At 41.6% G+C, this 18,773-nt stretch overlaps 1 protein-coding gene across 1 annotated transcript in view; it reads left to right on the forward strand.

Annotated features, from left to right (window-relative positions):
* The window catches only part of adcy9 (adenylate cyclase 9), a 37,926-nt gene extending 20,728 nt beyond the window's left edge, over positions 1-17,198 (forward strand). Inside the window, exons 2-10 of the mRNA XM_026164962.1 lie at positions 5,675-5,847; positions 8,773-8,883; positions 9,277-9,533; positions 10,919-11,021; positions 11,635-11,843; positions 12,953-13,112; positions 13,334-13,476; positions 14,767-14,790; positions 15,259-17,198. Of these exons, the coding sequence (XP_026020747.1) occupies positions 5,675-5,847; positions 8,773-8,883; positions 9,277-9,533; positions 10,919-11,021; positions 11,635-11,843; positions 12,953-13,112; positions 13,334-13,476; positions 14,767-14,790; positions 15,259-16,618 (2,540 nt within the window). The 3' untranslated portion in view covers positions 16,619-17,198. The remainder of the gene's footprint in view (positions 1-5,674; positions 5,848-8,772; positions 8,884-9,276; positions 9,534-10,918; positions 11,022-11,634; positions 11,844-12,952; positions 13,113-13,333; positions 13,477-14,766; positions 14,791-15,258) is intronic.
* Positions 17,199-18,773: the final 1,575 nt, after the last annotated feature.

Below are 18,773 nucleotides of genomic sequence, written 5' to 3' on the forward strand. Positions count from 1 at the left end.
AACTAATCTCTACCTCTTATGGCTGTCCACTTCACCAGAGCAATGACATTCTTCCAAGCAGCCTGCCATGCCGGAAAGATTTCCTGTTGTTCCTCCTGCCTTTACCGGGGACAGGATGTACAGAATATCTCTGGACGGAGACACAGAGGAAGAAGGAAGGGACGCTTCTTATTGGTAGTGCCAACATGGCATGGAGAACTGCCCAGCCTAGCAGTGCTAGTTACTCTGCACCACCTGTTCGAATGCCCTCCTGCTCAGATACCTGGCCCCGGAAAGTGAACCTGTCATTATGGAAAGATCAGCCGCATGATAGGTTTGTGTGTGTGTATGTGTGTGAGTGTGTGTTTGTGTGCTGATTCCAGTAAATCTGCCAACACTCCTTTCCTCTTTGCTGCCCTTTGTGTTCGGTTGCTTTTAATAAACCTCCCTGGGACTGCAGCATTGGCTTTTGAGTCCCACTTGGGTTGCAAATGGAACTTGAAAGCAAAAGGTGTTGCTTTGTGATAAATGTCCAGAACATTTTATATTTATGGCTACTGTACCTGTTGCATTCATGTGCTATTTTTTTCCCCAATGTGAATTATCTGTTCTTCTTTTCTACTTTTGTATATCCCAGTGGGGAAGCAGGAGGGGTGTTTTTCTATGATAATGATTTGCCTTTCTTTGGTCCTATTCCCTCTATGTTCTGCTTGTTGCATATAGGACAGTGTAAGAGTGTGTGGCATCTATGCTTTTTGTTACTTAATGTTCGCATTCCAATTTAGTTGTCCTTCTCTTTGCACAGATGGATACATTAAGAGTGCCTGAAATGACCACCGCAGTGTGTTTGTGTGCGTGTGCTCATTCATCGTTTTTTTTTTTTTCTGCATGTTTTTTTTGGCACACCCAACCTCTGCACTGAGACACTCAGAGGTGGCTATTGTCCCACGAGAGCTTGGACGTGCCATGAAGAGGTGAGAGGAAGGGAGGAGTAGGGCTGATGATGTTATTTGTTTGCAAAGTGTTTTCTCATTTCACCCTCCTCTGTCCTGAACAAAAGGGCTTGGAGAGGGAGATAATGTAACTAGGCTCTCATGGGGAAAGGTTATCTACTGTTCCCTGTCAGCTGATAGCAGAAGACAGGACACTTCAAGTCCCATACCGCCCAGAGGCTGCTGCTAATGATGCTCTTCAATTAACCCAAGGTCATGGGAGATGTAGAAGGGCCAGCACAATCACATACCTGCCTAAGAGACTATCAAACAAATGTACATAGAGTGACAGATGTACTGAAACCTACACAGCAGGAAAGAATCAATTGGATCTCACAGTTTCCTGACCTTTTATCCTGCCACGAGGACTTTAGAGTGCAGCTATACTATGAAGATATTGGACCCTATTAAATGAAGTGAGCTATGTATCCAGCTGCTTATCCGAGCCATACTCTACTGGCTGACAGCGCAATTTCAGCTGCTACAAGGTTAGATGACAGATTGTCCTCAAGTGGTCAGGAGCAGGCACACAAAGCTGCATAAAATCTCGTGTGACCACACTGATAACATACTTGGAAACTTTGCCAGCCTGGGCAGTTTGTTCATCTTGCTCCTCTTCTCTTTTGGCTGATCGGAGGTGTGAGTTGGTTTGTATAATTCTAATGACCTTGAAAGTCAATATTTGATACAAGCACCTTTATTCTTCAACACAGCCTGAACTCACTTAGGCAGCTTTCTTCTAATTTCTTTAAGCAGTCTTCAGGAGTAGTTCTCCAGGCTCCTTTAAAGACATTCATTTATTTATTCATTTATTCTGGGTTCATCACCCCATCAGACCTGTTGTCACCGATTTTCAGTCCAGGACTTTTGTAATTTGGCATACCTCAGCCTTTTTTTCTTTTCAACTCTTTCTCTTGTATTTCTATTAATGATCCTTTGGGAATCATGTTGTTGTGGCAAAAATATATTCACAAAAGATATTTTTGTGTCAGGCTGTTAGTAGCAAAGTGCCTAAAGATTTGCTACGTTATCTGTCATATTTAAACACAACACTGGTTCATCCTCTTTAGCTAGGTCCCTTTTTTATGCTTGAATATTTCAGAGGTCAGGGTTAAGTGGCTTAACAAACCAAAAAACATTCCTCTGAAAATGGTTCAAAGACTGGAGTGAAAACGAGTGAAAAAGCAGTCCAAGGAACTATTGCTATAGACCATTTTTTAAAAATTACATTTAAAATTAAAAGTAAGTCTGGCTCCTGGGAAGCAAAATATAAAAAAATAAAATAGAGGCTTAAATTGAAAATGGTAAAGAGACAACTTAGCCACATCAAAACTGAAACATTTTATTCTATTAAAACAAACAAATATTTGAATTTGTGTCACGGTTCTGGGTCATTTTGACCCAGCTTTGTCAGTTTCTTATATTTTGGTATATTTCTATATTATTGATTATTATTCTAGGTTTAGTTCAGTGTCGGTCTGCATCTTTGTAAATTGTTTCTTGCTTCCTGTTTTACTTTGAAGGTCCGTGTCTGGTGTCGGTGTGTTCAGTTTTACCTGCTTCCTGTCTCGTTAAATGGTCTGTCTGTATTTGTATAGCGCTTTACTTGGTCCTAAGGACCCCAAAGCGCTTTACACTATACACAATCATCCCCCCATTCACACACACATTCGCACACTGGTGATGGCAAGCTACATTGTAGCCACAGCCACCCTGGGGCGCACTGACAGAGGCGAGGCTGCCGGACACTGGTGCCACTGGGCCCTCTGACCACCACCAGTAGGCAACGGGTGAAGTGTCTTGCCCAAGGGACAAGTGTCCTTGGGACCGAGACTGTCGGAGCCGGGGCTCGAACCGGCAACCTTCCGATTACAAGACGAACTCCCAACTCTTGAGCCATGATCGTTAGCCCAATCCCTCCCAGCTGTGTCTCCCTGATGTTTTCCATTCCCTGATTACTCCCCCGTGTATATAAGCCCTGTGATTCCTTTGTTCTCTGTTGCGTCGTAAATATCTACTCACCCTTACGCTATGTGTTCTGCTACCTGTTTTGCTTGCTTGTTAGTTTATATTTTCCAGTTTAGTTAGTCTTCTGTTCTATCAGCAGCCTGCAATAAAGCAGTTTATTCCGAGTTCATTTTTGCCTCCGAGAGTCCTGCATTTTGTGTCCTTCCTCTCTGCCTGCCTGCACACAGCCATGACAATTTGATGCTAGAAACACATTTAACAGTGTCGGGATAGGAGCATGTTTGCCTCTGTGTTGCATCACCTCTTCTTTAAATTTCTAAACTAACAGACCATCTGCTCTAGCACAGAAAGAAAAATATGTGTCGCCCTGACTTTTCTGAAGTGGAGTGATAATGGATCGATATTCTTTGCACTGGCAAACCTGCTCTCTCTGCCTTTTATCTTTTCTGTCTAGTAATTTGTTGCTACACACATTTTCTGTCTTGACATACCTCATTATTTTTAATAAGCTTTCACAGTATTTGGGAATAGAGGCTAAATGGTCCAGGGATTTCTGTTAAGATGAATTTGGGTTGGTTCCCATAATATGCAGTTTTATTATTACTCAGCGGGCGCCTTTGCTTTTACTGCGCGATTTGCATTAATTGAGAGTATAAATATATTAATAAATAATGAAAATCTGGCACTCTCTCTAACTCAAAGGCTCCCGATCTGGGTTGTGAAAATGTCAATAAAAAGGCAAGGCAACAATTACACCACATTTCTCCACTCAAAGTCATTTAAGGCATCTTCTACTTTACCTGCGTCACTCCAGGATGACTTGCGGAAGTTGTGAGAACACTGCATGTCACTGGAACTCATTTCTGCTTCAGAGATACTGATGAGAAAGGATAAAAGAAGACAGGAGAAGCAGAAAGAGAAGGGGAAAATAACCTAGTTGACCCATCAGCAGAAGCAGAAGACGGTGTGTCATAATGGGAGGCAGTGTAGGATTTGATTAGCAAACTAATGAAATCAGTCATGCTGCGTGCGAGTGGTGTGTGTGTGTGTTTGTGTCTCTGGATCTGTCTTTGACACACACTCACTCTCACACACTCACTCTCGCACATTTTCATTTTCGGAGGCAGTCAAAAGCTCTCCTCAGTTTCCTGCTGCCTCTCCTCATCTGCTGTGCCATTCTGCATCACTGATGCGGGGAAATGGTTCATTGTAACTGCTGTTTACCGCTTTCATTTCCCGTCCTTGAATCTCATCCACCTGACTATCCACCCAGCTACAGTGAAGTCATCCATCTATACTTCTGCTTGCTTTGTGTACGTGTGTTTTACTAAGTGTGTAGGCGTTTAGCGATGCTGTTTTTGTGAGTGTCTCATAAACGGTACATCGATCTTTTTGTATGCATTCTTATTTTTGTGTCTTGCTTCTTAATTCGTGTGTTCATCTTAAACTAAGACTTTGTTCCCTTGTGGCATACGTGTGGTTTGTGTGTGTGTGTGTGTGTGTGTGTGTGTGTGTGTGTGTGTGTGTGTGTGTGTGTGTGTGTGTGTGTGTGTGTCAGAGAGTGGAGCCCCAGGGTGGCTTAGCAGAGCCAGTGGCAGGCCTGTCTGAAGTACTTAGTGCATACAATGCTCAGAGCCTGAGGCTGCAGCTTCACTGACAGTTAAATTATGTAGCTAAGCACACAGTTGCAGGTACTAACCTATGCTGCTGACAAACACAGGTAACCTGTTAGTGTGGCTATGACGTGTCACAACAGCAAAGAGTTGCATACAAATACACATAACTTGCAGGAGTAATGGAAATGGACATGTTGATAGAGGCAGGAGGAAGCAGGTGTTCAAATATTTGGCTGTTTCATGGTCAGCGGAAAGGAATACATGAACACCCACACTTACATGCACATGCACCCATATTACGCATATATGAAAGATTACATTTCTCATTATGGAGAAGGTGAAGATCAAGAAGGAGAAATGGAATTAATTCAGAAATTGCTATACGGAAATCCTTCCTCGGGCTATGGGGGAATTGGTGAGAAATTCAGTGGTGTGAAAAAGTGTTTGCCCCCTCCCTGATTTCCTATTTTTTTATGTTTGTCACACTTAAATGTTTCAGATCATCAAAAACATTTAAATATTAGACAAATATTAAAACGTAAAATGCTGTTTTCACATGAAGAAGACATGATTGTGGGCAGGAAATGGGACTCTTGAAAGAAGTTTTACTTGTTTGTATATATCAACTGGAAATGATAGATATAGCATTGGGACATTAACCATTACATTGTGACCCACTAGTTTAGGTCAAATGTTTCTTTTTGGTTTATTTTGGGTTTTTTTCTAGTTTTGGTAAAAGAAGTAAACTTTTTCAGCCTCTGATGATGTCACTTGGTATCAAAGTGCTAGTCTTTTTCACACTGTGTGTATTGAAATGACAGAAATGCAAAGACCTGCACAAATGCATCAAAAATGATGATAAAGTTTTGTAAACGTGTAGGGAAACAAAAAAGGATCATGTCTGCAAACTTGAATTTTCCAACTTTGCATAATTCTCTGTGGGGATTTATTCTGGCCACAAACCCTCTGCTGACTCCTAAAACAACTCCACAACTGCCTATACTTTTATCCACAAAAGAACAACTAAGCCCAACTCAGGCCTTTTCCAGTTAGATCTGGGAATAAGAACTGATCTGTCAATGACATCCTCTCTTTATTTGTTTCCATTTCTCTCTTCAGGCCTAAAGACCTATCTGATTTCTGGCAGGAAGATGGAGGCTCATTCCGTCTGTACCTGTTCCCAAATAGGATTAGCTGGGACGGAGCAAGCAGATCCTTGCTGTCCCACGTCCAGAGTGCACACGCCTGATGGAGCCCCTTCGGCCTGCACCCTTCCCCAAGACAGAGCCAAGGTAAGTTGCTGTCTCTAAGGGAATCAGCTTTGTAGTTAAATATATAAGTATATTTTCTTGGGCTCATCTATCATTGTACAGCTATATCACCTGAGGAAGAACACTGAGCTCTATGTTCTGTCACAATCTCTTCGATGTTCATCTTTGCTCTGTGTTTTTGTGTGGGCGTATCAGGAGCTTTGATAAATATTTTCATTTTTCTTTTTGCATGCATTGAGCTTTCTATTGTCTTGTGTTAAAGGAGCTAAAAAACAGAATTGCTTTGATCCACACCATGCAAAACATCCATATTTTTTACATAAGCTTAACCTTGAGCATCTTTGTTAATTTACCGCTTCATATTTGGTGCACTTGTATAAAATATGCTTCTGTTTGCATGGCACCTCAGTGCATATTAAATTCTAAAGAGTATGAATCTAAACAAAAAACACAGAGATATTGTCTAATCATATTAGCATATTATGCAACAAAAATGCAGGCAGCATTATAGTGCTGATCGCATACAGTTCATAAGTATTTGGCTGGTGACACAAGTTTGGTCATTTTTGACTTTGTGCAACCCCACAGTGGATTAAAAAAAATTAAACAAGCGAAGTGTGACGAGATGCAGACTCCCAGCTTTAATTCATGAGGTTTAACAAACGTAGCCATTTTTATACATAGTTCCCCTTTTTTCAGAGGACGTTTGGATAGTTGTTTCATGGCCAAGTGAGACCCGTCCCAACAAACAGACAAAGCAGATGTAATATCTCAATCTGATTCTAAGTGTTGAGATTTCATTTAGCTGTTAACTGACACTCCATATGAGGTCTGAAGAGATGCAGATGAAAGCGAAGGAGGACCATCATTGGGCTGAAAACCAAAATGAGAAGAGAGAGAGAAAAAGTCAATGGACAATTCAACAATCTGATGCGTTGTTAAAAACACTGAATGCACTGACCAGCTCAGCAACACCAAAAAGTCCTGAAAGACCACACAAGACAATTGAAGTAAAGATAGAATTAATGCCATGGTTAGGAAAAATACTGTTAAAAAATCATATCATTGTCAAAGTCTGTATTCAAAGACACCTTCTTTGGACAGATGAAACCAAGATTAATGAGTGATGAAATGTGTAACTGTGAAATAGACTCTAAAGCAACACCCGGGAGACAACAGCTCACAGTTCAGAGTTTATTGCACTGGAAGGTTTTTTTCACAGGGATAAGTGCTGGAAAGAGTCTCTGGTAACTCAGAACAGCAACTCTAGGAGAGAAGAGATGAGAGTTACTTCCAGTCTACGGCATGGGCGAGCACCAGAGTAATGAGCTAAGTGAATGTTTCAGAGTTGCTTACTTGGGATGGGCGCGGAACGAGCAGTGGGGTGAGCCACTGGTTAGGTGTTGGGGAAAAAAATCTAATTGACAGGAGGGTGAGCAGGCAGGTGGTTCGAGAAGGTGTTGGATATTCTGGAAAATTCTGAAGAATTGGATATTCTTTAATGGCCAAGACAGTCATCTGAGCTTGGCCCAGTAGAGCTTGCTTTTCAGTTACTGAGGACAAAACTGAATACAGAGAGACACATAAACAAGCAGCAGTAAAAGCCTGGCAGAGCATCTCAAGGGAAGAAAAACAGCATGTATTGTAGACCTCAGGCAGTCATTGACCGCAAAGGATTTTCATCCAAATATTAGAACAATCTTTATATTCATAATAATTTTAGTTTGTCTGACTGCGTATAAAAATGGCTGTAATTCCTGAACAGTTAATTCGGTACTTTTGTTAAACGCCTTAAATTAAAACTGAAAGTCTTGGTCCTTTATTTAAAATCCCCTATGGTGGTGTACAGAGGCAAGACTATGAAAACTGTGTCATTGTCCACACGCTTATGGACCTACCTGTGTGTCCATTGCCGATCTTCTCCTTATTTCTGCCTTGAAGGGAAATTTTCACATTTGCCAAAATTGTACCGCCATAACATACTCAGCAAAACCCTTAACACATCATATTTTTTATTAATTAGCCTCAAAAACCTTTACTGCTGTAGCATAAATTCACCCAAATTAATCATCTGTTTGCACCCCGCGATCTCTGCACAGCTCTTTTATCTCTACCCGGACAGGTGGAGAGTGAAGGTGCAGTAGAGAAAAAAGGAAGGCATGTGAGTGGTAGAAGAGGTAGGGCTGGAAGGTGGGGTTGGCTTCTCATCCCAGTATGGAAATGAGTTAACTCAAGCAGAGGGGACCTTGGAAGTACTGCCAAAACCTGTCTGCCTACCACTGATCACTTCTTCATTTGCAGCTTTTCATCTTCAGCGTAGCTCTCACACAAATCTGGATGAGTCTCACACTGAAGGATAAGACATCTTAGAAAAAAAAAAGCTTAATAACTGTGAGCAGGTGAAAGGATGAAACGTGAACGGCAGGCGTAATCACAAATGTTTCCATGTTTTTAATGTGACAAGTAGGTGTACATTATTTGCCATCTCTTTGTATTTACATTGTTTAAGCTACACAGTACTACTTTATGGCACCTTGTGCTTCTCTGTGTCATGGTCAGTCATAGCACAACAAGTATCACACAGATCTCTCGCTCTCGCAGACACACTCGCCTGAAAATAAAGACCTTGAGCCAGTGCAGACCTCCTACACACAACTTGTTAACTCTTTTATTGCCATCACTGTTTTTTAAACATTGAAACATACTATCATAAGTGTTTCAGAGTTTGTTAGATTAATTTAAAACATGTTAGCGTTCCTGCTTTGCCTTTTAATGGCACATTTTAGCTCTTTTGCCCTCACAGCAAAGCTGCATCACACCGACGTATCTTGTTGTATTTTTATCAGCTCGTATGCTCTGCTTGATCTGCGTCACTTACTTCATGAATTCTCTTCCTTTCTTCTCTACTCCCTTTCCTTCTGTGTCACCCGTCTAATCACCCCACAGTCCCCCTGTCTTTCCTGCAGCGTGGCACTGATAGCAGGGGAGGATCAGGTCCTGGAAGAAGGCATGGTGCACAATGGCTGCCATGACGACCACAAGACCAACAGTGGCAAGGTTAGCTAGTTGATACCACCTTAACAAAACAGAGAAAACAATATTAAACAGTCAAAATGTTATTTGTCTGACTTTCACATTTGGAAAGACTCATAGTCTAGTCTACTTTTTGTCATTATGGTTCTAGCTAATATGGGCACATAGAGATATTTCATTTACACATACCCGGCAGCTAAAAAAGGTCTCAAAAATAGTTCAAAGAAGTAGAACTCTATGGGTCCCAGATGAACTGTGCCACAGAGACAACCATTTAAATTGGTGCAGCTGAAGCACAGCCTGTAACTTTCATATTTCCTATTCAGACTCCTTCATACTATTTCTGACCCATTTCCACAGCCACATCACACGTTCTTCTTTGTAAAGTCGAGTACCTCTTTCACCTCTTCACCTCAGGATGCCTCAAATTTGAAGTGCTCCCCAGTGATTTCTGCAGGCTGCAACCCCAAGGCTTTAAACGGGTTGCTTAGTCCTCGATTAGAAGCTTTGACCAACAGCCAGACGTCACTGTGTGAGATGCTGCAGGAGAAGGAGAAGAAGACATGGAGCGGAGGAGCCATGGGGATGGATCATTCAGCGCTCTTACCTCTGCGATCCAAGAACTTCAGGGAGAGGAGTGATGCTCACTTTGTAGATGTTATCAAAGAAGATAGGTAATCCAGCATTAACAATATGCAGTAGTGGCGTACTGTATAAATACATGGGCACCGAAATGAAGAAGAAATGGTCAGTGCATCATGGGAAGCCTCTCAGCACACTGAGTCTTTAGCAACATAATTAAGGGAGGCTTCAGGCCCACATGATCCAGCCCAAACTATATGCTTTATCAAAAAGGAAAGTTTTTAGCCTTAAAAGTAGAGACAGTGTCTGTCTCCTGAATCCAAACTGTGAGCTGGTTCCACAGACGAGGGCCTGAAAGCTAAAGTCTAATAGTTAAGTGCTCACATTGTGGTAACATAGTACTGTGAGGTCTTTAAGACATGATGTGGCCTGTATATTCAAGGTTTGTGTGTAGAGGAAGCCAATGAAAGGAATCTGGAAATATGCGAGAATATGATCTTCTGGATAAGCAGAACATTTTTCAGGAAGCTTTTAGAAGTAAAGTTAAACAAACAAGTAAAGCTGATCTATTAGGCACTTTTCATAGACTATCACAAAGTGTTATACACAAAATGACTAAAATAAATAAGAACACTAAGTGCCATAATAGCCAAAAAGGATATAATAAAACACAATCTATTAAGAGCCAATGTAGAGAGTATAAAAGAGGAGTAGTGTTGGCTCCTGATAGACTCCAATCAGATAAATATAATTCAAACCAGTGCAGAGCATTTCCTTTAATGCCAGTGCTGCGTTCTAGTTTAAGTCATAAAATGTTCAACGTCATCAACAGTATTTAATGCAACACTGAAGTCTAAGAGGACAAACACACAGCAATGTCCACAGTCATAGACTTTAAGAAGGTCATTAGTAACCTTTACTAGTGCTTTTTCGGTGCCATGGTGAATTCAAGACTGTATCCATTCCATTTAACCATTCCTCTGCAAATGATCACATAACTGATTTACAACATTCTTTTTGAGAATCTTTTAAATAATATGAATATTGGAAATCTAATTGGATCAACTTTTAAGCAAAGTTAAAGGCCTCTGGTGGGTAGCCAGTTAGTAAAAATAAATAGAGCACTTAATGGTAAGACTTCTTTGAACAGCCTTCTATGAATGGGGTCTAATAAACACACTGATGGCTTGGATGAATTCATTATAAAGTTGGTTAGGAGAGATTAAAAAGCAATAATTGAACAATTAATACATTTTAGCAGCGTTTATAGTTGCTTTAGTTAACGATACATTTGTGGGAAGGCTGTGAACATATGTTTTTTCTTTAACATTAACATCTTATTTGTAAAGCAATGTCTGAATTTCACATTTGTGCTCTCACGTGCACCTCCATTGTCTACAAAATGCTGAGGGTTCCAGTGAATGTGTGAAAATGGCTGAAAGTACTTGTAAAATGTAACTTTGTGTGTCTCTTGCAGTCTCATGAAGGACTATTTTTACAAACCTCCAATAAACAAGCTGAGCCTCACCTTCCTGGAGAAGAGCCTGGAGTCTGCGTACCGGATAAGCTACCAGGAGGAGGTAGGTGTTTGTGTGTGATGAAATGTTGCCTAACATAGTTACCTTTGGTCTAGCTAAGATCTGAGAGTCATTCAGATAAGCACGCATAGTATGCTTGCTTGAATTTCTATATATTTATCTTAGCTTGTTCATGTTTTCCTCTTTGTCTGTGTCTGGTAGCCCGATAGTGCTGCGTTATGACCAGACCGCTCAAGACTGCGGCAAAGGGAAATCACTGCAGGACCTTAGAAGCAGTTTAGTTTTAGGTTGTGATGTCCTCTGCTGGTGTATCATAAGAAGTGCATCTTAAGGACATGGCTGCTGCTGTTGCTACAGTCTCATTAACAAATAATATGTAACTAATCACAAATAAGATTTATTGAAGCTTGTTAAATTTGTAACATTCATTTTTATTTCTTTTTTTCATTCTATTCAAGGGGGATCCAGCTTTTTTTTGTAGTTGCTCTGTGGTTAAATTTCCTAATATACCACCAGTATTAAGACAGATTTCCTCTAACACCTCATTCTTATTTATGAATCCCCTTCACGCTACCTTAATAAGCATATTTTTACGATTATACTCTTTCTTTTTTTTCTTTCCTGCCCTCTGTTTCCTCTTTTCCCATCCTCCCAGGTCGAGACCCAAGCAGCGGTGCAGACATTTGCCAGCCCAACATTCAGTTCTTTCCTGGACATGCTCCTGTGCTGTTTAGTATTTCTGGCTCTTTCATTGGCCTGTTTCCTTCAACCGCTTGTTACCCAGCAGAACCCATCCACACCGGCACTCATTCTCACAGCTGTAGCCACAATTTTGGAGGTCCTGGCTCTGCTGATTGCCATACGGTGAGATACTGAATGCAGGAGAGGCTCAAGCCAGTCAGACATTATCAGAAAGTCTTGAACATATTTTATTAAATTAGGAGTGCAATACAAAGAATAGAATAGATTTATATTCCCTGTTAATAAAAACCAAAACTTTGAGCAGCTCTAGGCGGGGCAGCAGTATAAAAATAGACAAGAAATATGGAAATGAACAGATAAACACAGTGAGATAGTATATACAGAAATAATAGTGCAACATGATAGTAGTCGTATGGTACTGTAAGCACACCCTACCACCCTCACCAGCTGTTGTAGTCCTCACCACACTTGTTGACTGATAGAAGTTTGGCCATTAGGGGATGAGAGAGGTGAGTATGCTCTAAGATCCCAACAGACTAACGCCTCTTATGGGCCTTCCCGACTTGGCAGGAGAGGTGTGTGGTCCAGGTGAGGGCAGCCTAGATGTGCACACATCATCTCTACTTCTTTCTCAAGTATGTTGAGAGAAGAATTCTTGGTACGCTTGGATTTTCTGTAATACCTTATCATTGGGGCATTATAGGTTGTTGGCCCTGCGTGAGACTGGTGGCCTGTCAATGCTGTACCCTACCTCTTTCCCCCTTGACCCTGATAAGGATAAGTGGAGGAGAATGGATGGATGGTCCTTATCATTTCCTTGTTCTTTTTAAGAGGGAAGAGATAGTAGAGACAGTGGTACTCTTATCTTCAAGCTGTGTACAACCCATCTGAGGGCTAAGTCCCAAGCTGATTTTTGGAACTTTTAATCAGAGGCTAGAGGAACTGTCTAACGCAAGAATTGAGTGGGTGCTTTGCTCACCTCAAAGTATATTTAAAAGATGACCAGGAGGAGAGACAGAAGAAAAAAATGTTGGCATGGTTAATATTGGACTTACAGGTAAAATCTGTGCAGAAAGAAAATGTATAGACCCTAAAACAAAAAGAGAGAGGAAATGTTTCCATCTATATCATATATAAATCAGCCCTTTAATAATTATATCTGCAGCCAGTTTATTAATCAAACTGGGATCACATGAGAACACATAAAACTATAAAATCTCTCACATGTCATCTGTATCAGTCATCATTTTCTGGGTTTCTTTTCTCTCCAGGATGGCTTTTTATCTGGACAGTGTGCTGACCTGCACTCGAGTGCTGATGACGGCCATGTCAGGCTGGATAGCACGCCACTTTATAGGAGCTGTCCTGGTGTCCCTGCCTGCTGTGGCAGTATTCTCCCATGTCGCTTGTGACATGCATCACTCCATTCAGGTGAACTAAAATTTCATGTTTATTTTATGCTTTTAAAAAGGGATCTTTAGAGTATTAAATACTGCTACTGTTGTTTGATCAAGTTCTGCTTGTCTTACTTCATCGTTAATTATGTCTTTAACTGCTGTATGCAGTATGTAAGAAGTATTGTAGTTAGTATTGTTTACAGTATGATCTACACCTTTTTGACTGATATTGTGTTCTGTCTCTTGTTTTCCTAGTTTACCATGTTCATCTGCTGTGCTGTCATCATAGCTATTATTCAGTATTGTAACTTCTGCCAGCTCAGCTACTGGATGCGCTCAACACTAGCAACACTGGTGGGACTGGCACTGCTGGCTTTGCTCTTCAGCTCCCCCTGCAGGTATGAGATGCATTTATTTTACTGCGGAGACGTCAATAAAAGGAAGTAATAGTTTTGCTCTTTACAACCCATGCAGTATTTTTTGGAATGGTCATTTGGTCAGTTCACTTAATTATAAAGGATAATGTGATGATGAAAATTTCAAGGAGGGAGGTCCATTCAGTCAGCTTTTGTTTATTTCTCATTCATAATCCATAGAAACACATACATCTCACTTGCACTTAACAATCTTGGTCTCTTCGATAATAAGCTCATGGCGTCATTATACGCTACATGAAGTTTCCGTAAACTTGCTTTCCTGGAATTCACCTACAGATGTGCCTTAAAGTCTGTACATGCATTAAATTTACATAAGAGGATGTTCACTTGTGCATACATCATCAGACATTCCCTATAAATGTCATTGTCTGTCATTTGATCTTTAATAAGATATCCAACATACCTGACCTTGTATTATCTGATGGTTTAAACTCTGGAAATCTTTGGTGTTTGCCCTCTTTGGTTTACAAATCATGACAGTACGCTTGCAGGCATTACATCTGATGTCATGTTCCACAACATAACATAACATGTGAAGGAGCTGCTCTAGGCCAGCACCACTAGGACTAAAGAGCACAAGACCATCTCCATAGATAATATGATTGACTAGCAAATTGCCAACCCTGCACCCAGTTTTTACAGTCATCATCACAAAGATTAAACAAACTGGGACAACATTTTTCTTTGCCTAACTCGATTGCTCACTGCAAATGGGGCTGAAATGGTGTCTTTCAACATCTGGTTGCCACTTCAATAAACTCTCACATTGTATTTAGCACCCTTCTTTAACTCAACTTGCAAAATAGGGTGTGAGCGCAATCCCCAAATAGTTGCCACAAGAAGAATTTGTTAGTTTTACAGTGATTTACAAAAGTCGTGCTGTTTTCTAAATGTGGTCAGGTTCATTTCGATATCAAGCGCAAAAATTAAATATCGATGCAATTAACAGTAAACTGTGTGTCTTAAACATTAGTAAATCGGTTTGCATGTTTGATTTAAATGTTCTCCTCCCTATATTTTGCACCCTGAAAAATGAACTCTTGGAAATACATACATAACAGGGTCAGTCGCAAAAATCTCTGCCTCAAAACTTGTGAGGCATCAATGACAAACATAAAAACTAATGAATTCTTTCCTCTTTACAGTTGCGTGCCATTTCATGCTATGAACAAGTATAATGTCCGTGAATTGAAATCATTTTTGATGTTCTTATTTCATGAATTAATGTTGCTTCTGCTTTTTCTCTTTCAGTGTCACTAAGAGTCTGTTTTTCTGGTAAGTATGATTATTGTTGATGTTTTGAAGTGCATTATTTCTCACTTCTCATTTCACATTAAAACTGGACAAAAAGCTTCAACTGAATGGGCTCGGTTATTATTCCAACCAAGCTCTTTAATCCATGTCAGCTTCCTGCCTACTTCCTACATTTGTCTCTCACTATCAAATAAAATTAAAGATAAAACAAGACAAAACACACTATGCCTTCAACAGATAGTGATAGTGAACTGAGATTGAATGGGTGAAATAAGGACACCAGCCAGACTCTAGGCTCTCTGCCACTGAGGTGCTCTGACTTTCTATTCTGAGCGATGGCAGTTTGATTTTGGTGAGATGCATTGAGTTTATAGCAAATGCTGCATTTGGTTATTTGTAATCGTAACAGCTGCACTATTTCTTAAAGTATTCTAAACTTTCCTTTCCCTCTTTCTTCTCTTTTTTCTCTTTCTTCTCTTTCTCAACCAGGTCTGATGGCCAGAACAACAGCAGCAGCAACAGCAACACCTCCATTGTCATGTCTGACAGCCCACTGGAACTTGACCCACAGACCCACCCACAGGACCTTCTCGGCCGTGAGGCCTGTGTGGCCTTTTTCCTCCTCCTTCTCTTGGTCTGGTTTCTTAACCGTGAATTTGAGGTCAGTTACCGTCTGCATTACCATGGCAATGTGGAAGCTGATCAACACCGCATCAAGATCCAGAACATGAGGGACCAGGCCGACTGGCTGCTACGCAATATCATTCCCATACATGTGGCCGAGCAGCTCAAGGTTACCCAGAGCTACTCCAAGAACCATGACAATGTGGGTGTAATATTTGCCAGTATTGTTAACTTTAGTGAATTTTATGAAGAAAGCTATGAAGGAGGTAAGGAGTGCTATCGTGTCCTCAACGAGCTGATTGGAGACTTTGATGAGCTCCTACGGAAGCCCGTCTTTGCTAATATAGAAAAGATCAAGACCATTGGTGCCACTTACATGGCGGCAGCAGGACTCAACGCTCAGCAGTGTGCAGATGCAGCACATCCTCACGCCCACCTCCGAGCTCTTTTTGAATTTGCCCTTGAAATGATGCGTGTGGTGGATGACTTTAACAAGAACATGTTAGGGTTTGGCTTTAAGCTTCGTATTGGATTTAATCACGGGCCTCTAACAGCAGGCGTAATTGGCACCACCAAGCTTCTTTATGATATCTGGGGCGACACGGTCAACATTGCCAGCCGCATGGATACCACAGGCGTGGAGTGTCGTGTCCAGGTCAGCGAAGAGAGTTACTGTGTTCTTAGCGGCATGGATTACGAGTTTGATTATCGCGGCACAGTTAATGTCAAGGGCAAAGGTCAGATGAAGACCTTCCTTTATCCTAAAAGCAGCGATAGTGGCCCGGTGCCTCAGTACCAGCTCTCAGTCTCTCCAGAGATCCGAGCACAGGTGGATGGCAGCATCGGGCGCTCACCCACTGACGAAATTGCAAACATGGTCCCTGCAACCAGCACCACTGCAAGCAGTACTAATACTATGGTACCCAGTGCCAGCACTGGTTCCCCTAGTACGACAGGGCTTACTCACGTGAAAGAGGTAGATAGCCGTGAAAGACGTCCCACTGCAGAAACTTCTGCTGCCAGGCGATCAAAGTCTCACACTGGCCTGACATCTGTACATATAACCAATCTTGAAGGACCCCCTTCTTTGTCAGAAAACAAACAACTTATCATCTCAGCCCAGCAGGATACACCCCAAAGGTCAACAAATCCCCTGAAGGATATCAAGAAGGACAATTGCGAGGATGAAACTGGCGGTAATGTTGGCGAGTTAACCAGACTCTAGAAATCGTCAAGTGTGCCGCTTTCATCATCAATCCTCTACCCTTTAAGCTCTCATTCCTTCCAGCTGGCATGTGTAGAATCACTGTACATTTGGTCCTACTTCAGTTGGCGATGGAGGATGTGAAAAGACCCCAAGCTCTCGCCTCACCAGCCAAGAAGCAAGTTGTTTTTTTTGTGTGTGTTTGTGACAATATAGCCATTTTCACACATGCACTGCAGTACATAATTTTTACTAGACATTACCCAATTGAGCTGCATATAGGAGCACAAACATTTGATCAGACTTCAAATTGGCTTTCCACAGTAAGCTCCTTATAGCACAAAGTGTAGGCAATGTCCAGTTGGGCCTGTGTAAAGATAGAAAAGGCACTTATCCTGAGAATTCGTGGCAAAGGATGGACGTTATGTGTCCTGCTTCTTGCACATGCTAAGAAAGCAGCACCTTCATCTAAACCAAAAGGAGTATTTCCAGCAGCGTGAAGTGGACTATCACCTGCAGCATGTGAGAAGGGACAATTGTAGATGTTCTGGTGGGATACAGTGGGGCAAAAAAGTATTTAGTCAGCCACCGATTGTGCAAGTTCCCCCACTTAAAATGATGACAGAGGTCAGTAATTTGCACCAGAGGTACACTTCAACTGTGAGAGACAGAATGTGAAAAAAAAATCCAGGAATTCACATGGTAGGATTTGTAAAGAATTTATTCGTAAATTAGGGTGGAAAATAAGTATTTGGTCACCTCAAACAAGGAAAATCTCTGGCTCTCACAGACCTGTAACGTCTTCTGTAAGAAGCTTTTCTGTCCCCCACTCGTTACCTGTATGAATGGCACCTGTTTTGAACCCATCATCTGTATAAAAGACACCTGTCCACAGCCTCAAACAGTCAGACTCCAAACTCCGCCATGGCCAAGACCAAAGAGCTTTCGAAGGACACCAGGAAAAGTATTGTAGACCTGCACCAGACTGGGAAGAGTGAATCTACAATAGGCAAGCAGCTTGGTGTGAAAAAATCAACTGTGGGAGCAATCATCAGAAAATGGAAGACATACAAGACCACTGATAATCTCCCTTGATCTGGGGCTCCACGCAAGATCTCATCCCGTGGGGTCAAAATGATCATGAGAACGGTGAGCAAAGATCCCAGAACCACACGGGGGGACCTGGTGAATGACCTGCAGAGAGCTGGGACCAAAGTAACAAAGGTCACCATCAGTAACACACTACAACGGCAGGGAATCAAATCCCGCAGTGCCAGACGTGTTCCGCTGCTGAAGCCAGTGCATGTCCAGGCCCGTCTGAAGTTTGCCAGAGAGCACATGGATGATACAGCAGAGGATTGGGAGAATGTCATGTGGTCAGATGAAACCAAAGTAGAACTTTTTGGTATAAAGTCAACTCGTCGTGTTTGGAGGAAGAAGAATACTGAGTTGCATCCCAAGAACACCATACCTACTGTGAAGCATGGGGGTGGAAACATCATGCTATGGGGCTGTTTTTCTGCCAAGGGGACAGGACGACTGATCAGTGTTAAGGACAGAATGAATGGGGCCATGTATCGTGAGATTTTGAGCCAAAACCTCCTTCCATCAGTGAGAACCTTGAAGATGAAACGAGGCTGGGTCTTCCAACATGACAATGATCCAAAACACACCGCCCGGGCAACAAAGGAGTGTCTCCGTAAGAAGCATTTGAAAGTCCTGGAGTGGCCTAGCCAGTCTCCAGACCTCAACCTCATAGAAAATCTGTGGTGGGAGTTGAAAGTCCGTGTTGCTCGGCGACAGCCCCAAAACATCACTGCTCTCGAGAAGATCTGCATGGAGGAATGGGCCAAAATACCAGCTACTGTGTGTGCAAACCTGGTAAAGACCTATAGTAAACGTTTGACCTCTGTTATTGCCAACAAAGGTTATGTTACAAAGTATTGAGTTGTATTTTTGTTATTGACCAAATACTTATTTTCCACCCTGATTTACGAATAAATTCTTTACAAATCCTACCATGTGGATTCATGGATTTTTTTTTCACATTCTGTCTCTCACAGTTGAAGTGTACCTCTGGTGCAAATTACTGACCTCTGTCATCGTTTTAAGTGGGGGAACTTGCACAATCGGTGGCTGACTAAATACTTTTTTGCCCCACTGTACATGTGTGAAA

Source organism: Astatotilapia calliptera, chromosome 4, assembly GCF_900246225.1.
Source record: "Astatotilapia calliptera chromosome 4, fAstCal1.2, whole genome shotgun sequence".
Classification (NCBI taxonomy): Eukaryota; Metazoa; Chordata; class Actinopteri; order Cichliformes; family Cichlidae; genus Astatotilapia; species Astatotilapia calliptera.